Source organism: Citrus sinensis, chromosome 7 (genome assembly GCF_022201045.2).
Source record: "Citrus sinensis cultivar Valencia sweet orange chromosome 7, DVS_A1.0, whole genome shotgun sequence".
Lineage (NCBI taxonomy): Eukaryota > Viridiplantae > Streptophyta > Magnoliopsida > Sapindales > Rutaceae > Citrus > Citrus sinensis.
The window spans coordinates 22,411,939-22,431,772 of NC_068562.1; the positions used below are offsets into that span (position 1 = coordinate 22,411,939).

Sequence of the window (19,834 nt, forward strand, 5' to 3'; positions counted from 1 at the left end):
TTGTTTGGGTTTTAAATATTATAGTTATTTTAGTTAATTTTTAATTTAGTAAATTATATTTTATTGTGTAAATTTTTATCTTAATTTTTTTTATTTTGTTATTTTAAGTAATATTCTGAGATTAAAGAGGAATTAAATCGGAGCATTTAAGAAAAAATCTGCTTGAAGAAATTAAGAAAGGAAATAACTGAAGATTTTTTGGAAGCCAATTAATTAATTGATGCACATTTGGAAAATTGTTTAATGTGTATGGATTTACTTGACCAATTTAAAAAGATTGCGTGCATTGGATTAAATTATGAAAAGCAAATTGAAAAAAAAAAAAAGGAAATTGTCAAAGTGGGCGGCACGTGCATGGAAAAAGGACGCCAAGCCAATTAACAAGCTAAGTCATCACATGAAAGCAAAATTGGAAAAAAGAGATCGCCATCTTAATCAAGGCTAGCACGTGAGAGGAAAAGAAATAAAGCCTTTTGGCTTTAAGAAATCATGGCCAATCAAAAGAGCTTGTGCATGAGGACGAAAAAAGAAGCAAATATTTTGCATGACAATTTAAATGGCAAGCACGTTATGGCATGGGCGGTTTGGCTTTGGATTTAATTCTTCCCATAAAAGCCACAATTGAAGCATTATATAAGGGTCAAGCGGAAGCAACGCAAGGAGGAAAATCGGCAGCAAGAGAAATTGAACAATTTGCAGCCGCAAAGGAGAAGAAAAAAATCAGCAACCGAAAGGAATTGAAGAAAAAGGCAGCCGTTTGAATTTATCTCCATGATTGGTTTTATCAATTCTCTTATTTCCAATTTTATTATGTTAGGCTAGATTTTCTATTTAGTTGAGGGTGAATTTAAAACCCCAAACATGCCATATGATTAATTTTTAATGCTTAAATCAACCTAATATCTTGCTCTGTTTAATGCTTCTATTATCTTAAATTTAAAGAGCTTGTTTTAAATTATTTAATGATTAGAGATTAAGTGAAGAGCTTGTTTGCCTAACGACACAATAAGAAAAGATTGAGACTAACAGAACTTGCTGTTGTCTACGGTTGATAGTGTCAATATGAATTAATGATAGAATTGATATATTATGTACATGTTTGGTGGTGGCAAATGTTCATTTAACCAAAGTTTTTCTCATTGTTAGTTCTTTATCCTTTAATTAGATTTTATTTCTTGTTAGTAGTTTTAATTTCTTTATTTCTTGTTATTTAGTTAAAAATTCGAAAACCCCCATTTTTTTTAGTTGGCATTTTCTTTAGTTAGATTAATTTATATTATTATTTCTATTATTATTTTATTTGAAGTCCTGCTTTAGAGTTGATTGATAATAAATACAACTAGCATAGTCTCTGTGGAATCGATCCTTACTCGCTCTGTACTAATTATTTATACTAATAGTAAGGTCTTAAATTTGGTGCACCCTAACGACACTACCATTTCTAGAACTCTAATCTATATTCCATTTTGCTAATATTTATAAAACACTGCTATCAGATAGCATTACCTTAGGCTTTGAACTTTGAAGAATCAAACCGAAGCAAACAAAAAGAATCGAACATTTTTCAAAATTGAGCCGTAACATTATGTGGTGGGTGCTGCATCGAAGGAATGAAGAACCTCTTCCAACATCATTCTTGTATGGGTGTCGAGAGGACTCTCGGGCTTGTCTGAATGAGTGATATTAAGAAGGTAAAGCTTCTTAGAGGCGACAAATGCAGCTGAAAAAATTCTCTTTAACCCTCCTCTACTGCTGTCAACTTTGTACTCAAATTCATAAACTTGCAGGCCTCCGTGGCCTGATCTCTCTGATGCTCCAATCAACTCAGCATCTATTGTACTTTCCTTTACAAGAAGAATTCATTTAAGTGCACCCAGGATCCAACCAAAATAAATAAATAAATCAAATGTATAGGGAGAAAATAAAAAATAAAAACAAAGAAAAGAATTAAATGTAAAACAGAAAATCTGATACGGAATTGCATTGCTGCGAGCTTAATCCTGTGTTATATTGCCAAAGACTTCATACTATCAAAGAAAAGTCTAAGCAAGAAACTAAAGGCTCACGAATAAGTATAACTCCACAGTTCCTCAACCCCCAAATGACAAGTTGGAAAATTCTAAGCAGGAAACTAAAGGCGTGCAAGTAAGTAAACTGCACAGTTTCTCAACCCACTAATAACAGGTTGAAAAAATTATTCAGCCACTCTGGAATCGTACGCTAACACCACTTAAAAGCAAGCATAACCGAAACCCTGATTATGCAGCAAGTCCAACTTTGGTAATACTATTAATGCTTTACAATTAGTTTGAAGTATCACACACCATGAAAGCCATGTTGTCTATCCTAGAGATTAATTCCAAGTTTTCAGGTAAGACTTTCCTTATCAAGTCCTTTCTGCCAGTAATTAGGTAAAGTTTTCATAAATTTGGTTGTATAAAAGGCCTCTATCATTTGATGGAAGATTACAATAGTATTTGTTTTCCCTTCAGTGATTGACCTCCTTGATAATCTCTTCCTGTTAAACACTAGTTGCCATCATATTTCCCTATAAAGAAAAAAAGTTCTAGAAGTTTTCATTCATTAAGTTCACGCATTTTCTTTTGGGTTGCAAAGAAGCTCAGCAGAGATTAAGGGGAACTATATTTTTGAAAAAGACTTGTCCTATTTGGATGTCACTTAGTCTCAGTTTCATACAAGTTAATTGCCTTGGATATAGGTGAGAGAAAATAAGTCCAGTCTGAAAACTTTAAGCAAATTACAGGAGAAAAAATGATACCAATTGCATGCAACTGAAAATGTAAAGCTAGCAAATCTCACAAGACATTAAGAGAATGAAACAGAGAATAGGTGCTGCATGGATCATCTTGCTTTCTTTCAGTTCTCAGCGGAGATATGCCTTCATTTATGTTAGCTTTTACACAGCTCAATCTTTCACCACCTCTAATTCTATATATCTCACAGGCCACAGTTGGTTGGATAACTTAATAAGGAAAAGCCTCAAGTAAGATAGAGAGAAAAATGATGGAGAATTGCAACATCAGCATAGCATAATTGGCAGAACAATCCCAACAAACTTGAGCCAGCACAATGAGATTTTCGTTCCAAACCTCTTGAGTATTTTTTCTACATATTCTCTCTATCAATGGATAAAATCTAAGAAATTCTGGGACACTTCTGTCCAATTTTGATTATCCACAGAACCCCACTACTAATTTTCAGTGTACGCTTTTCAACCTCCAACTTTTGATTGTCACAGTCAGACCATCTTGACTTGCTTTCTTTATAAACTCTCCCATCAGGTGGGTCTTACGTCAATTTAAGCACGCATACTCTTCTCTTTAAACACATTTGTCAGCACCATCGTTTCATCCAAATCTATGTCATGGACATTCTTCTTGACAATGTGGACAAAGTATTGTAGGCTCAGATCAAATCCGAAATATCAATTCAAGCATAAAAGAAAGAAACTACAGGCACAACGAGAGCACCACCGCAAACTTTCAAATCTGTCATTATTCAGTGGAAATGCCATGTAATGCCATCTTTATCCTCCTAAAGCATCCAATCATTGCAAAGATCATCCTATGCATCTCTGAATGTGGATCTTGACTTTCATTCATACCCTTACTTTACTGCATTCACAGAACTTTTTCAGTTTTTCTTTTTCATATATATTATTCATGACAAAGTATTCAGTAAATCTTGATTTATACTTTTGATAGGAAACGTATGTGTTGACCAGCTGTTCACAAGGAATGCAAAAACTGAAGGAAGGGGAACTTCAAACCAATCAAAGACCATGACATATAAAGAACACCCACCATTGTACTAAGCTGGACCAAGTTTTACTACCTTACCCAAAATCCCCTCCCAATGAAGACAAACAAAGGAATACAGAAATTTTGGAACTCCCTAAGAGATTGAAGCTGAAAGGGAAGATATGAGACCAAAGCTGAAACCATGACTTGTTTATTAAATGCTACGAGAAAAGATAAGATGCCAATAGGAAAATTACTGATTTATGACAGGTATGATAATGTTATCATTGTTTTCTGCTCTAAGACTTATTTCAAAATTCAATGCAATCTACTGCAATTTTTTGCACCATGTTAATTTATGAGTGTACTATAGAATCTTCATGATCATTACAATTCATGTGAAGTTCGTTTCTCATTGAAAGTTCATATTATCTCCATTGCAGAGTAGTAGAATTACAACTAATTAACCAATACCTCTGTTTAAATAACAGTAGAAATATGTCCAGTAACTTCCAAGACATATGTGACCCATCTGTTAATTAAGATTTTATTCTTAAATGGAAATCAACTTATCAAAAAACAATTAACAATTTTTTTCTTAGTCTTTAGGATCAAATTCAACCGCAGCTCAGGATTAAAATTAGCTTGACATAAACCATCTAGATCTTTAATATAAACTTTCTGCTGCTATAGCTATCAAGGCATAAAACCATCAACAAACCCGAAAGAAATCTTTAACAACACCCATGCATAAAAAAGCAGTTGATAGTTCTTTTATCCTTATCGACTTGAAAAATGTCCTCAAGTATCTTAATACAAGGTTATGAAGGAAAACACTATTATTTATCATAATAGCTCTTTGAAAAGCCAAACCGTGAGTTCTTGCCTGCTTTGCATGCCCAAACAGATGAAAGAGCATGGCAATTCTAAATTCCCATTCATGTTACAAACCAGAGAAGTTGAAGCACAAAAGACATATTCTAAATGCAGGGACTTGTGCGAACCTAAGACAATGATCAAGGAAGTCTTCTAATAATGTATTCTGAATGCAATTCCAACAAACATTTCTTTCTAACAGTTTTATCCAGAATCGTTTAAGTCAACAAATATTTCATTCAAGAATCTGTGAAAAAGATAAATAAATTCAAGGATCACCATCAGCAACAAATATGTATAGAAAATGCCCCCAGAAAGATTAGCGTTTACAGACACAGGGTCATTTAGATATTGAGGAAATCCACTGCCATTGTGATTAAAGAATCATTATCTACCAAGTAAAAGTGGATCAGTGTTAGCTAAATATTTATAATGCTTAGTTTTGATAGGTTACGTAAATTAGCCAAGCAACCAAATTCAACAACCATAACATAAAATGTGATATTTTTAAACACAACCATGTGAGCATTTAGCAGTTACCTTGCGCTTTTCGGCTTGTATAAGCTTGTCAGCTACAAACTGAGGTGTTCCAAATTCTCCAAGGCTCGCGACACGAACTGGGTTTACAACAACTCCAAGGTTATTAGTTCCCTTATTTGCCTCCTCAAAAAGAACTGTTGCCCCTGCTTTATCTACCTATCATCACCAAATCCAAAACCCAATTCATAACAGAAATGGTAAAATAAAATTAAATGTAAACAAAAGCAATAAGCAAAGGCTATGACTAGTCACCTTAATCCAAGAAGAGGGTCTTAGTAAAGTGAAACCCTCATTGGAATCTGTGTATCTTTGGAGCTCCATTTCTTCAGGCAAAGAAGCTTTAGAAAGCTTTGGGTATAACCCATTCAAGATTAATACAAAACTTGATAAACAGAGCTCTCTCTTGCTCAAACGAAGTGATGATAACTCAACAACTGTCTTCTTCTTGGTTTGGACTGAAAAAGAGATGAGGGTTGATGGAGAAGAGGACATTGGACTGTGGTTCAAGGAGTTGTGGCTTGAGATTGAAAGGGCCAAGCATATTTGCAAAGCCATTATACAAACCTCACCTTACCTCACCACCCTCATCACTTGGTTCAAATTTTAGCACTTTTAACCATTTTCCTTTTTATCAAAACGTCTCAAATTTAATACAATATATACAAGTTAAATTTCATTATACTCCCTAATCTTTTGAAATAACAAATTAACCATTCTAGTTTTTAAAATTATACTATTGGATTTACCTTTCAAGGTTACCATTACTAAGCATATTTTAATAAGGAAAATTATCTACCGTCCACCTTTTTTTTTCTCACATTTTAAAAAATATATAATTCTTTATTTTCTTTGCTGCGCTCCACTTGAACTTATATTATTTTACACCTCTCCACCTCTGTTTTCAAATCGTTAAGACTTTACTGACGTCATAAGAATAAAATGATAATTTCACATATGCTTCGAAAACAACGTCGTTTAGAATCTGTAACAAGCAAAAAAAAAAAAAGAAGGCATAGTGGTCCACCAGCCCAGTAAGCAACGAAAACAGCCATAGTTTATTCCCCACCACCATGCATGAAGAAGCAACAAAATCCCACCATTTTTCTTGTAGTTTCCATGCATTTTCATCAATGCACCACACTTAAGTTTCAAATCTTTTGCTAATTCGAAGATTCAGAGGCATTGACGGAAGTGGTTAGTTGTTAAGAAGTCACGACGTTTTGGTTTTTGGGGTGTTTAAAGCTACAATCAAGTAAGTTTCATTTTATTTATTTATTTTCATTTAATTTTTCACATGAAACAATGTTTTTGAAACAATGTATGTTGATTGTTGTTAATCACTGTTACTAGAAACCTAGAATATAGATTAGATCGATTTGTAACAAATTTGTTGGGGGTAATGATAAATTAGGGAGTAATATGTTGTTTTCACCTATTGAGATGCAAATGCATGAAAGATTGTGCTACTATAGTTGAATGCATGTTTATCCCCTGCCTACTCATGTATCTGCCTGTGGTATACATATAAAATTTAGGGCTTTTGAAAATTTTTAATTGTTGAACTATGGGCCGTGGTTTTTTAAATTATTTAACCCCTGGCTATATATGTATCCACATCCTTCAGCCCCTTGGTGAAGATTTGGATGTTGCATGCAAAATTAGAATGTCTGAAAAACTAGCTACAATTATAACCCCTAGCTATATATGCATCCATATCCAGCAGGATGTTTGTTTCCATGCCTTTTCTTTAAGTTTCTTACTTGCAATATTAATAATACATTAAAAAGAATATAGTGTTGCAGGTATCTGTTTGTGTTTTTATAGTTCAGTAACTAACATTGTACTATAAAATATAAGAAGTTTGAATGATCAATACTTGGCTTTGTTTCAAAACTCAAGAATTGCACCAATGCTGAATCTTTTTTTTTTTTGGACATCTAGGATGCGACAAGTAGAGTTAGTGATATCCTTTCAAGGCATTAAGAAGAATTCAAGGTTGCTTCAACCTGCTTGTACCCTTGCAAAGATTAAGAATGTTGTTTTAAACATTTTACGAGTCCATATGGGTTAGATTCTGCTTCAAAAATTATGCTAAACGTTACAAACCCGGAGAATAAGGTTAAGATTGCACTGCACTTCAGATTTTGGGCTAGAGTTTTTGCTTAAAATTCATCAGGCTTTAGATGTCAATGCTCTTACAGTTGAAGTTACACTAGTGTTGTACCCTCAGTTTCAAGATTCTGCCTTACTGCAAGCATTATTCACTAACTTAGGAGTTGTGTTGCCTGATGAATTGATTAATTAGTTGAATGATTCTATTAGGGAAAATGCTTCTGTTGGGAAAAAAGCTGCTAATGGGAGACAATCTTTTGTTAGGGAAGCTGTTGTTGAGGAACAGGCTACTGTTGGGGGCTGATGAATATGACGAAGATGCATTACAATCTGACTGCTTGAATAGAAATGATTGCAACAATGATGATATTAATGCAGAAGTCATGCAAGTTGAAATTGATGGTACTGTTAAAACTACTCTTGTTGATGAGGACAATGAAGGCACTACTGAAACTAAAGTTGATTATGATTCAGATGGTAGTTTATCTTATGATAATAAGGAGGTAAAAGGGATCATTGATTCTTCTAATGATGATATTGAGCTTGAGACTGTCAAATTGACTAATTACATACAACAACATGAGTATAAATTGAGCGCTGATGGGAAAAATAAGCTAAAATTAGGACATATTTTTAGAGATATTGCTCATTTTAGAGAGATATTGCATGAGGTGATGATTAGGAAATAGTTTGCCATTAAAACAGTATATAGTGAGCCAAAAAGATTTGTGGGTACTTGTAAAGAGGTTGGTTGTCCATAGTATGTGGCGGGTGCAAAACTAAATGATGGAACTGGTTTTATATTGCGAAAATACAATAAGAAGCATGAGTGCAGACTTACCAGCAAAACAGTGAAAGTTACTTCTGCTTAGGTAGCTACTAAGATAAAAAGTCAGGTTACTGTTGACCCGAATGTGAAAATTAATCTTTTGAAGAATTTTAAGAAAGAGACGTATAGTTTGAAGATTAAAAATATGACATTGTATCGGGCTACAGCAAATGCACGAATAAAGGTTTTTGGGGATCATTTGAAGGGATATAAAAAATTATTTAAGTATGTTGCAGCCATTCACAAAACTGATCCAGGAACAATATGCAAGGTATTGTGTGATGCTGTTTCTATACTTGATAAGGTATTATTCCAAAGATTTTTTGTTTCGTTTTCGGTACAAAGAAATGCATTTCCTAATAGTTGTAGGCATTTTATTGGAGTAGATGGATGTCACTTGAAAGGTAAATATAGTGGAGTATTGTTAGCCACTGTTGGCATGGATGGTAATAATGGGATTGTCCCATTGGCAATATGTGTTTATAAGATTGAAAATACGGAGACATGGGAATGGTTTATGGAGCACTTACATAGCTATATAGATGATGAAAGGCAGGTGACTTTTGTTAATGATAGACAAAAAAAGCTGATTAATGTAATTTCAAACACATGGTCTATTGCTTATCAAAAAACACATGGCCTACTGCTTATCATAGGGCATGTTCAAGGCATGTTTATACTAATTTTTCTAAGTCATTTGTTGGTGCATAGTTGAAACAATTGTTTCGGAAAGCTACTAAGAGTTGTAACAAGCATGATTTTGATGAGGGAATGGCAGAGATAAAAGCTGTAAAAGAAGCTGTGTTTGAATGGTTGGAAAGATAACTAAATGGTTATAACTGGTTGATGCACATATATGACAGAAATTGCATGGTAGACCGAGTTGAGACAATGCATCAGAGTGCTTCAACAACTGGATATTACCTTACCGAGACAGACCTTACTTGAAAAAATCAGATATAGACTTATGAAACGGTTTACAAAGAGAAGAAATGAGGCAGTCATTTGGAAAGGACAGCTGACACCTAAAGTTTTGAAAGAGTTGGACAAAAAAGAAAGCTTGCACAGAAAATGATTGTACAAGCTTCTGGTGAGCTGAATTTTCAAGTCATGGATGCAGCCTATAATCCACCTAGAAGGTTTGTGGTGAAGTTAGAGACCAGAACATGTGATTAGAGTTATTGGGAAATTGCAAGCCTCATTTCTCCACATGCAATAGCTACCATTGGATATGCAAGACATGCAATTAAAGAGTATGTTCCAACATGGTTTACTAGACAAGCTTACCTCAATACATATTCAGTGATGTTTAGCCCCGTTCGGGATCAGTGTACATGGGAGCGTATAAGAAAACCATTGATTGATCCACCAATTGTGCAGAAAAAGGTTGGAAGGCCTAAAAAAATCCATAAAATGAGTAGAAAATGAGCCTCAAAAAGAGAAAAGAAAATTCTTTATTATTTGCTCGTTCTATGGTGGCTCCAACCATAATGTGAGGTCCTGTCCATTAAGGTCATCTGTTGCAAGGGCAAATAGAGATAAAAACAATAACTCTCAAGTAAAGGCAATATACTACTATTATTTTTTAATAGTTTACTATTATATGTAATTGTTATTATTTATTATATGTATACTGTCATTAAATAATAGATATCATGTTTTGTAGGCATCAACTACTTCAAGTCAGTCATTAAATGCTTTACAACATGCAATAAGGAGAAGAAAACAAGTGTTGACTTGCTTGTATATTTCATTTTTTTATGGCTGTCTAGTTTGTTTTATGCATAATATAAGATTAATTTATATATCAATATGTTTTACAAGCATCAACAACAAAGTCAATTGCTTAAGAAGCTGCTACATCACAGACAGCAAGAAAGGTATTGTTTTTTTGTTTTAGTTCTTTTTTTTTTTTGGTTTAAGCTCTTAAACTAACATAACATATGTTTAGATACCAAGTGGTCTAGGTCAGAGTTCTAATTCTGGAACAAGGAAAAGAAGGGTTCAAAGTGGCTCTAGAGATGCTGGATCAAGAAAAATACAATCAAGTCAGGGATTGTCATAATCCGAAAATCCATCTCAAATTTCAAATGTGACAGGTTCTTTGTAATATTGAATGAGAACAAACTAAAAATGTTTGAACTTGCTATTTTGATTGTTATTTTGAAATATTGCTATTTGTTTTGAAATATTGCTGGTTATATGAAAGTTAATTATTACTTGGGCTGTATTTTGATGACATTATTAATGGTTATTTTGGTTGTTTTTTGGATAATTAGATATGTTATTTTTTATTTATTATGGTTGAAGTTATATTATTTATGATGTATTTAAGCACAATCAAGTCTAGGACAATTAGGACATAATTAAGCTCATTTCATTCATGCATATTTTGTAGGATATATTACATTTTAGTAAACACAATTGCACACACACATACTAGCATAATTATTATACATTTAAGCCTTCCTTCAATGACCCTTAGCCTTTTCTTTATCTTCCCCGCATCATCAACTCGAAAGTTAACTGCATTCCGCTCTAAATTTTGATTATCTGCCATCTGGGTTGCCATTGCCAGATGGCAATGGCAAACCATTGCCATCTGACATTTATTGAACCATTGCCAAAACTTCATGACCATTGCCATCTGGCATTTATTAAACCATTGCCAAAACTTGCATTTATTGAACCTGCATGACCAAAACATTACATTACGATTCTATGGTGTAGTGGAAACCATAGCACATGCTTACACACCACACCAGTAGTGAATTAGAGTGCATTTAACTTTTCTATGTGGCTGTCCACTGGCGGTAGAACTTGAATTATAACTTGATGCCATTTTTGAATTGAATGTGTGGATGATGTGTTTGAAAGAATTGTTGAGCAGGTGATATTTGGGTGATAGTTGAGCAGTTGTTGTCTTTGAATGAATAAATGTTTGAGTGGTTGTGATGTTTAAATGTGTAGATAATGAGTTTCAATAAATGAGACAATTGTTGGCTTGAATGTGTAGATCATGGGTTATGTATTGTATGAACATATTTTAGATTGTATGAGCAAGTTTATATGAACGAATGATTGTGAGTTGTGGCTGGTTTGTGAGCAGCTTGTATAATTGCTTGAATGGCACAAGTTTTATGCATCTTTGTTACTGGGTTCATGGGATTATATACCCAAAATTGTAGCCGTTGGGAGGTAATGGCTACAATGTTCAATGTAATTTCTTTTTACATTTATTTTGGGCAAATATGTAATTTTTCATTTGGGGGTAAAAAGGTAATTTGGATAATATATTCAATTAGTTTTCTTAACGGATTGAAGACAGAGGTGGAAATGTGCAAAATAATATAAGTTCAAGTGGAGCGTAGTAAAAAAAAAATAAAGAATTGTGTATTTTTGAAAAAGTGAGAAAAATCAGATAGACGGTGAATAATTTCATTTTTAACAATGTTAACATACAATTGAGACATTTTGGATAATTGTTTAAAATATATGGGTTAATTAAGTAATTGACTTGAATTATATAGATTAAGGATATGTACGGATGTATCGATTTATTCTTAAAAAATAGCTTAATTACCTTTATTTATTTATTTATTTTGTAGAAGCCTGAGGTTATGAGTTCAAGTTAAAAGACCATAATTAATGAGGATTAGGAAAAAAAATGGGTGCAATATAATTGAAAAAACGAGCATGTACCCATTTATATAGTTAAAAGATATTAAGAATATCCTCAAGAAACTATTTGGTAATTTTAAACATTTGAAAAAATAATGCTTCCATTCCAATCATAGGAGATAAAAATGAATTTAACAAATAAGCAAAAATATATGAAAAAAATTTAAAAAGAATTATTTATCTGAAAATGAAATATTCTTAAGGTTGAGGGTTGGAAAACAATGATGTAATTAAAAAATAAAAAAATGCAAACCTAATGGAGTTTTGTGTGACTTTCTCATAACTGATCAATGAATAAAATCAGCCACTACTTTTGTAAATCGAATAAGTTCACATTATTTTTAATATAAATAAATCAACAAAATGTTTTTATAATTAAACAATTAATTAATTAAGACCTTCTCAAATTACTACTACTACTACTATTATTATTATTTTTTTTCTATTTAAGTGTTTTTCACCATTAAGATTGTTTTAAGATAAATTTTATTTGATTATTTTACTGTGATGATATAAAACATGACCGAATTGTCCTAAGAAACATATGCTTTTGTATCTAATAGTTTAGCTATTTAATTTTATTTGATTGAATATCCAAAATCCTGCTTTATTTGCATTTTTTTAAAAGCAGCGTGAACTTTTTGTAATTACTTATTGAGAGTGGAGTGCTTTTACAAAAATTGTGGGGTGAAAATATTACCATACTTTGTAAATGGAAGATAACATTTGTTAGCCTATATGTTTATAAATATTGATTTTGATGATAACAAACCACATGTATTTATTGAGTCAAGATTTATGAATTGTGCTTTTATAATAAGAAAATGATGTTATGGGATTAAAGCATTTTGGACTAAAATGAAAGTAATTTTAAAATCTTTGATAGTATTTTAAATTTCGGATTTGGACCTATTTGAAACTATTTAAATGTTTTTGGACCATTCTATAATTTCACATAGTTTGGGCAAAGTCATAATTTCATAAAGTTGTGGGATTGACAAAGCATTATTCTAAAGTTCTGAAATTGGATCTTTTTGCAAACTTTCATAACGTTTTGGGCCACACTACAGTTTTATAAAGTTTTGGGGTCAAACTATAAATTTGGAAAACTATTCACTGTAGCAGTTACTGTAGCAAGCGGAAATCCGGATTATGACAAACGGAAGTCCGGATTTTAGGCAGAATCTATCCGAATTAAAAGCGGAATTCCGGATCCTGACAAACGGAAATCCGGTTGTTGGGCAGTAAGCTACTGAGCGTAAGCGGAAATCCGGATGTGACAAAGCGGAAATCCGGATGTTCAGAAATTCAAATTTGTGGCTGTAACGGTAACATTAAGCGGAATTCCGGTTGTCCATAACCGGTAATCCGGTTACGACCAAAATGTGCATAACGGCTAGTTTTCGAGCTCAAACTATAAAAACTCAAATCCAACTCATTTTCAATCTCTCCAACAAGCAAAAACAAAAAGCACACGTGATATCTTGAGCTTACAACTTGCAAAACACAAATCATTGAATCATTCATTGTTCTTCATCTTTGAATATCTACTTATTGAGTGAGTTTCATTGTATCTTTCATTTCTTCAATTTATTTGTAAGAGTTTGAGTGTGTGAGACACTTGAGTGAAGAGATTGGGAGATAATCTCTTTGTTGTAAAGGTTTATTGACACCTCAAAGTCAATTGTAATTGTTGAAGCCTTGGAAAGGCTTGGATAGTGAAATCCTCGAGCTTGGATCGCTTGGAGGCGTGGACGTAGGCGGAGATTGCCGAACCACGTAAAAATTCGTGTGTTTGTTTCTCTTCTCCCTTACTCTTTAATTATCGTGCTATTATTGAACTTATTGTTTTCTATTATTGTTAAGACATTAGATTGCTTGTTGTGTGGATTTGTTAGGATAATTTTTAAAATTCCAATTCACCCCCCCTCTTGGGTTGCACACTTGTATTTCAACATTTTCTCCTCCAATTGTGTAAATTCACATATTTCAAAAAAATAATTATAATTCACTTTTCTAAAAAAATCAAATAAAGGAGAAATTTCAAAAATTAATTAGTTACATTATTCTCAATTAATCTATTTATTTTAGTTTAAGTCTCTTTATCATGTTTAACGTTAAGATTGCATGAATTTAGGGTTGACAAAAACGTCTGGGTTGGTTTAGGCCTGCCTGAAGTTCGACCCTCATGAGTTGAGCCTGAATATGGGCCGAAGAATTGTATTGAGCCTAGATAAGAGTTAGGAAAAAAAAGCTTGGACTTTTTAATTTATAAATAAAAATATTAAATTAATATGATTTTTTATATTAGTATTTGTGATTTATTATGTTGTATTACTAATATTTTGTATATTCGATTATTATTCTTTATGTATTGGATAATTATCTTTAATTTAATAATTTTTTTTATTTTATCAAAAAAAATATTTGATAATTAATGAAAAAACCCAGGTCAGGCTTGCCTGTCCAAGCCCTGCTCAAGCCCAATTTGGATAGGATTTGAAGGGTCTAGACTTGTTTTCAATAATGTGGGCTTGGGCATGGGTTTGGAAAAACCCGATCCAAGCCTAGACCCAGGCCCACAATTTGCCAACCCTACTTGAACTTAAAATCAATATAATATTTTTAGTCTATTAAAGTACAAAATATCCACAAAATTATTTTAACTTTGATAATTTTTTTAACTTTATGCAGCATTCAATGTTGCTATATTGGTACTACTTCTTAGCATGATTAATTTCCAATTAAATTAAAAAATATACTTTTGCATGATAGCTCATGAAATTAAATAGGAAGCCAAATTTCTATCATTCACACATTGGGCATAAAAAATCATTACGTTTTTTTAAAACATTCCATTATATAGGTTACAAACTAAATATCTAAATTATATTATGCAGATTATCACTTGTATAATAATCATGAGCCTAACTCATACTCAAAAGTTAGCCTAAGAGTTGAGGGTTACCTATATTCTTGACCCAAAATTCATCCTTAACAGATGTGGAATATTGTCCCTAACATCCCTTGTCACATGCAAGCCGATCTTTTTGCCTAATCCTTATCACATGGTAAGAAAGTGCAGGTCCACTCATAGTTGAGTTTGGTTCCGATACTATATAGAAGCACATATGTTTAACTCCTCCTTAAAGGCTAACTCAAAGTTGAGAGTTTCTGAAGTCTTATACTTAACCCAATATTTATCCTTAACCGATATGGGATATTATCTATAACAACTATCGTGAGATAATTTGGTCAGTTTATGTTACAATTAAAATAGTTAGATTAAATATACGTTAAAGTAATTGTAGTGGTAAACAATGGTAAAAAAAACTTAAGTAATAAAAAATAATTATAAGGATTTTTTTTGTTAATTGTCCAAAAGTAATGTATATCTTTCGAAATTATTTTTATAAAGTACAATGTTTTTACAAATTTTTTTTTTGCCGCGGGGGGCGGGGGGGGGGGGGGGGGGGGGGGGGGTGGGGAAGTGAAGGGAGAAGAGAAGGGTGTATAACTACCAAATTAGGGTCATTTCCTGATTTTAGCTCACCAGAGTTTTTGAAGATCCTGCATTATGTGTCTTAAAATGATAATGTATGGGACATAATTTAAGTGTCTTTAAGTAATAATGTATGGGGTATAATTTAAGTTCTTTTTTTTTTTTTTATGAACCACTAATCATCACTTAATTTTTTTGCTCAGGAGAAGTTTAGATAATAAGATAATCATGATCCAACTTTTCCCCCCCTCAAAATACTAATATATTTCAATTAGAAGTCAATTGATATTCACAAAATCTACTCGAACTAACCTAGATCAATTCTATTATCTATTTATCATATTGAGGTACACCTAACCTCTAGTATTGGAGGGATATATCAACTCCACATACATTTGTGAGAAAGATGCCTAATATTGAAGGGTTATATATAATTTACCCATATTTATGGGAAAACAAAATGTCTACCCGTACCCATGCATGTTGCTTGCAATTGTGCTACGAGCCCAGTAGCTTTGCAAATAATTATTTTTTCTTAAAATGTCGAGGTTGGGTAAAGCCAAATCAATTTTTAATACAATTTGGGTACTTATATTTTAAAAATTTTATTTTTCTAATCCGCAAATAATATATAGGTATGCATATTTGCACAATAAATAAATAAATAAATAAAGAAAATGTGACATAATTTGATAATTTGTAAACTCAAGGTGGTATCGCAAATAAGTATAGCAGTAGTTGTTTATTACTTTTATTTCCTCATTAGGATCATCATCAAGAAAAGAGTAAAGCTCTTCTGTCGATTGACAAAACTAATTGGAACCCTTTTGATATATTAAAACACATGTAAACATTCACAAGTGACAATTTTTTGCTAATCCTACAATTTTACCCTTGATAGTAGTTTGATAATGGGGATGTGAATACCTTTAATTTTTTTAATCATAATTAATTGAAAAAGTAAATGAAAAATTATGGGAAAAAGTAATACACACACTCACACACACTCAAGTTATTGTTTCAAATACCCTTAACTAATATCCTCCCAAAAAATAGATCATATATATAATTAAAAAATTATTATAATTCCCTAAATATTTTTCTTAATTTTTTAATTACTTATTATTAAAAATTATTCAATTAATTAAATAATTAAAGGTATTCAAATTCCAACATCAAACAATCACCAAAAGTTGTATAAAAAACAAATCACCAAAAGTAAAATGATAAGATTAGAAAAAAAAAAATTGACACTCAATGGGTTTAGATGTATTTTAAAACATCAAGAAGGTTTCAATTAATTTTGTCAAACAATAGGTGGTTTCCCTCTTTTTCCTGATCATCATCCCTTCAAAAGAAGGTCAACCCCTATCAGTCAATTAATTAATTAGATCACGTTTGGTACTTTTTTTAAATGATATTTAGTATTTGTTTTATAATATTCAAATAATTAATCTTTGATGAATTCGAAAATATGTTTGGTAGCTTGGTAGCTTGTCTTTAAAATAGTAAATGAAAAATAAAAATTTGAAAATGCGTAATTGTTTGTCTAGAAATTTGGAGGCAATAAAAGAGAGTGAGAAAAAATTATATTATAATGAATAAGTTTTAGTGAATCCCAACAAAATAAAATTATATAGTTATTTTTAATTAAAATGTATATATTCATTGAAAATAACTTAAATTAGATCATCAATCATTATATTTTATTTATATTAGTTATGATGAATTGAATTCCTTTTTTTGATAATCTTATTTTCTATCAATTTTATTTAAACAAGGATCAAAGTGACATTTTATGAAAGTGGCGTTTAAATTAGAAAGATATAAATGATGGAAAAAAATACTCATTTTAAAAAATGCCGTTATATATATGCAAAAACAATATAATTAAATTAACTAGGGCGATATATTGGTGCTGAGCCCAAAAACACAAGGCAGCTGCCCAAAAAAGACAAGTAGCACTCTCAAACACTTTATGCGCATGGGACTCATTTGATTGGGCTGGGCTGGACAATTCTCCGCCAAAACCGAACCAAACCGAAAGCAGTTGGTTCATGATTTTGTGAACCAAATATAAACCAAATGCTAGAGCCCAACCAAATTATTTCGGTTTAGTTACGTTTTATTCTATAGTTTGTTTGATTTGGTTTGTTTTTGTGTTATTTTGTTCAGGTAATTTACCATATATATTCAATAAAAATAATAATATAATAGTAATATATTATTACTACAACAATTTTGAGTTCATCAATCAATAAATAATAAATAACATAATAAATTCGACGTCAGACAAAAAAAAATCACACATAAAAGAAACTTTAAAGTTCCATTACCAATTTTCTCTCGTCATTTATCACTTCTTGATTCTTCATCATATCTTCTAACAATGATCGAACTCTACACCAAGTTATCAACACACATCCACATTTATAATACCTATATTATCTCTTAAAGTGAGCTATGTAATATCAATTAAATAAATTAAAGTAAAGTGTATACTATCACATTAATGAGCATTTATATTAACTAAGATAAAATCTATTTTTAATTTTTAATTTTCTCTCGAAACCGTTTGGTTTTTCGATTTGTTTTGACTTTAAATCAAACCAAATAAAAACCAATTGGTTCATAGATTTATAAACCATTTTGGAATTTTTATTGCCCAAACTGGGCTACTAAAATACAATTCGATCCAGTTTGATTCATCCTCTACATTTGAGAAATAAAATGTGAAATGAACTTTTTTTTTGTTTTCAACTTTTATGAAAGAGGGAGAAAAAAAGTGAATGATTTGTTCTTAAAAAACTACAAATACTGTTGGAAAACTATAACAAGCGGCCCCAAACTCTGGAGAGAATTTGAGGTGGTCCTTAGATACAACTCAAAAATAAACTTACATATCTCTCTACAATGAATAAAAATTCAATCTTCAAACATAATCTTTTAATAGTAGAAGAATTAAAATTTGCCAAACCATTTACCATTTTCGATTCAAGTCTCTCTCCTTACTCATCATAAATCAATCTTTGTCTCTAAAAATCACAATAAACTATAATGACAATAAGTATAGAACTTAGTAAAAAAACCAATTTTTCATATATCAAATACATACATATTTATAGAATACAAATGCATGATAAGCCATGGTCATTTGAGAACATTGTAAACAAGTTCATCAAAATCTCATTTGTCACTTTCAAACTTCACTTTTCCTTTCAAATCACTTATCAAGCTACTTTCATTCAATTATGTATTATAGGACTCTCATTTAACACTTATATTTTTATATAACACTCATTTTGGGCTTCACACAAACGTTCTTCACTCACTTATCTTATTGACATAATATATAGAGTACCTACGACTAAGTGAGTAACGAATTCAAGCACTTGGGGGAAAAAAATATTTTCTTTCTTCAAAACAATTTGCTAAAATCCACTTTCTCATTTTATAGAAAACATAATGCATATTCATGCTTATGCAAATAAACATTCATACATACATATCCTATGTACACAATCACGCTTAACACATAACAACATATTACATAAACAAATGGGTAAAATCAAACATATATATATATATATATATATTGTGATTTGTTTAAAAGTTTAGTTTACTTATGTCTTGGCATTTACAATAAGCTTAACTGCATAAACTAACCACTATAACCTAGCATCAAAATCAAACTCCCATCAATATCATCATATACCAATAAAATTATACACTCCATTCTTCTGAAGAAACTATTTCCTAATAACCTTATACATCTTAATATCTCTTTTTCACAATAACATAAAGTTATTAATCAGCTCTCAATCTATGATTTTTATTAAATTAAAAATTAACTCATAAATAATGAAATTTTTGCAAGGATTCCATAGTCACATAAATTTATAGGTAGTAAAAAATTTCAAAGTCAAATTCATTCAAAATCTATTTCAAAATAATTTTATTTCAAGATTAATGTATCTTAAAATCCATAATCTAGCATTGAGGACCCTTCATTCATTTATTCAAAACAATTAAAATACAAAAAATTAGTACCCCATTTTGGATATGATAAACTAGACATATAGAAGGGTAAATATGAAAAGTTTTATAATCTTTTTAGAAGATTTGTTAGCCAAAACATTCTTTGCATTTGATAACACTGCAAAAACATCAATTTTTCAGAATTTTAGTGTCTAAATAAAAAAAATCGTTAAAAGCAGAACATAAGTCATTTTTTAATAAAAGATTTTATGTGACCCTTAAGATGTCTAGTTTTGTTAGACATAAACAAATCTTCTTAACTTAAAATATATAATTTCAAATAACATTTAGAGTGAGTGAGTGATTGACACTAAAAAATGAACATTCAATAAGGATAAAATTATCAGTTTTTCACTTATTGTGTTGATTAATGCGCTCATTATTCTTAAATTATTTTAACACTCTCCAAATGTATTTTTATGTTAAATTAATTTGTAATTTGGTAATATGTTAATTTTATTTTAATTTTATACTGTGGATATATTTCAAGAATAA

At 31.2% G+C, this 19,834-nt stretch overlaps 1 protein-coding gene across 1 annotated transcript; it reads right to left on the reverse strand.

Annotated features, from left to right (window-relative positions):
• Positions 1 to 1,438: 1,438 nt before the first annotated feature.
• LOC102609035 (psbP domain-containing protein 2, chloroplastic) lies at positions 1,439 to 5,795 on the reverse strand. Its single transcript, XM_006464842.4, has 3 exons — positions 5,430 to 5,795; positions 5,178 to 5,333; positions 1,439 to 1,844 (listed from the first exon to the last, which is right to left on the reverse strand). The coding sequence occupies exons 1-3, from the start codon at positions 5,730 to 5,732 to the stop codon at positions 1,584 to 1,586; spliced, it is 720 nt and encodes a 239-aa protein (XP_006464905.1). The 5' UTR covers positions 5,733 to 5,795; the 3' UTR covers positions 1,439 to 1,583.
• Between the last annotated feature and the right edge of the window lie 14,039 nt (positions 5,796 to 19,834).

What these genes read in the sequence shown, in the direction of transcription:
- LOC102609035 (XM_006464842.4), bottom strand. Translation starts at nt 5,732, where the DNA reads ATGGCTTTGCAAATATGCTTGGCCCTTTCAATCTCAAGCCACAACTCC. An exon ending in GACCCTCTTCTTGGATTAAG is followed by an intron (nt 5,334 to 5,429) that starts GTGACTAGTCAT and finishes TGGTGATGATAG; the next exon opens with GTAGATAAAGCAGGGGCAAC. An exon ending in TACAAGCCGAAAAGCGCAAG is followed by an intron (nt 1,845 to 5,177) that starts GTAACTGCTAAA and finishes CTTCTTGTAAAG; the next exon opens with GAAAGTACAATAGATGCTGA.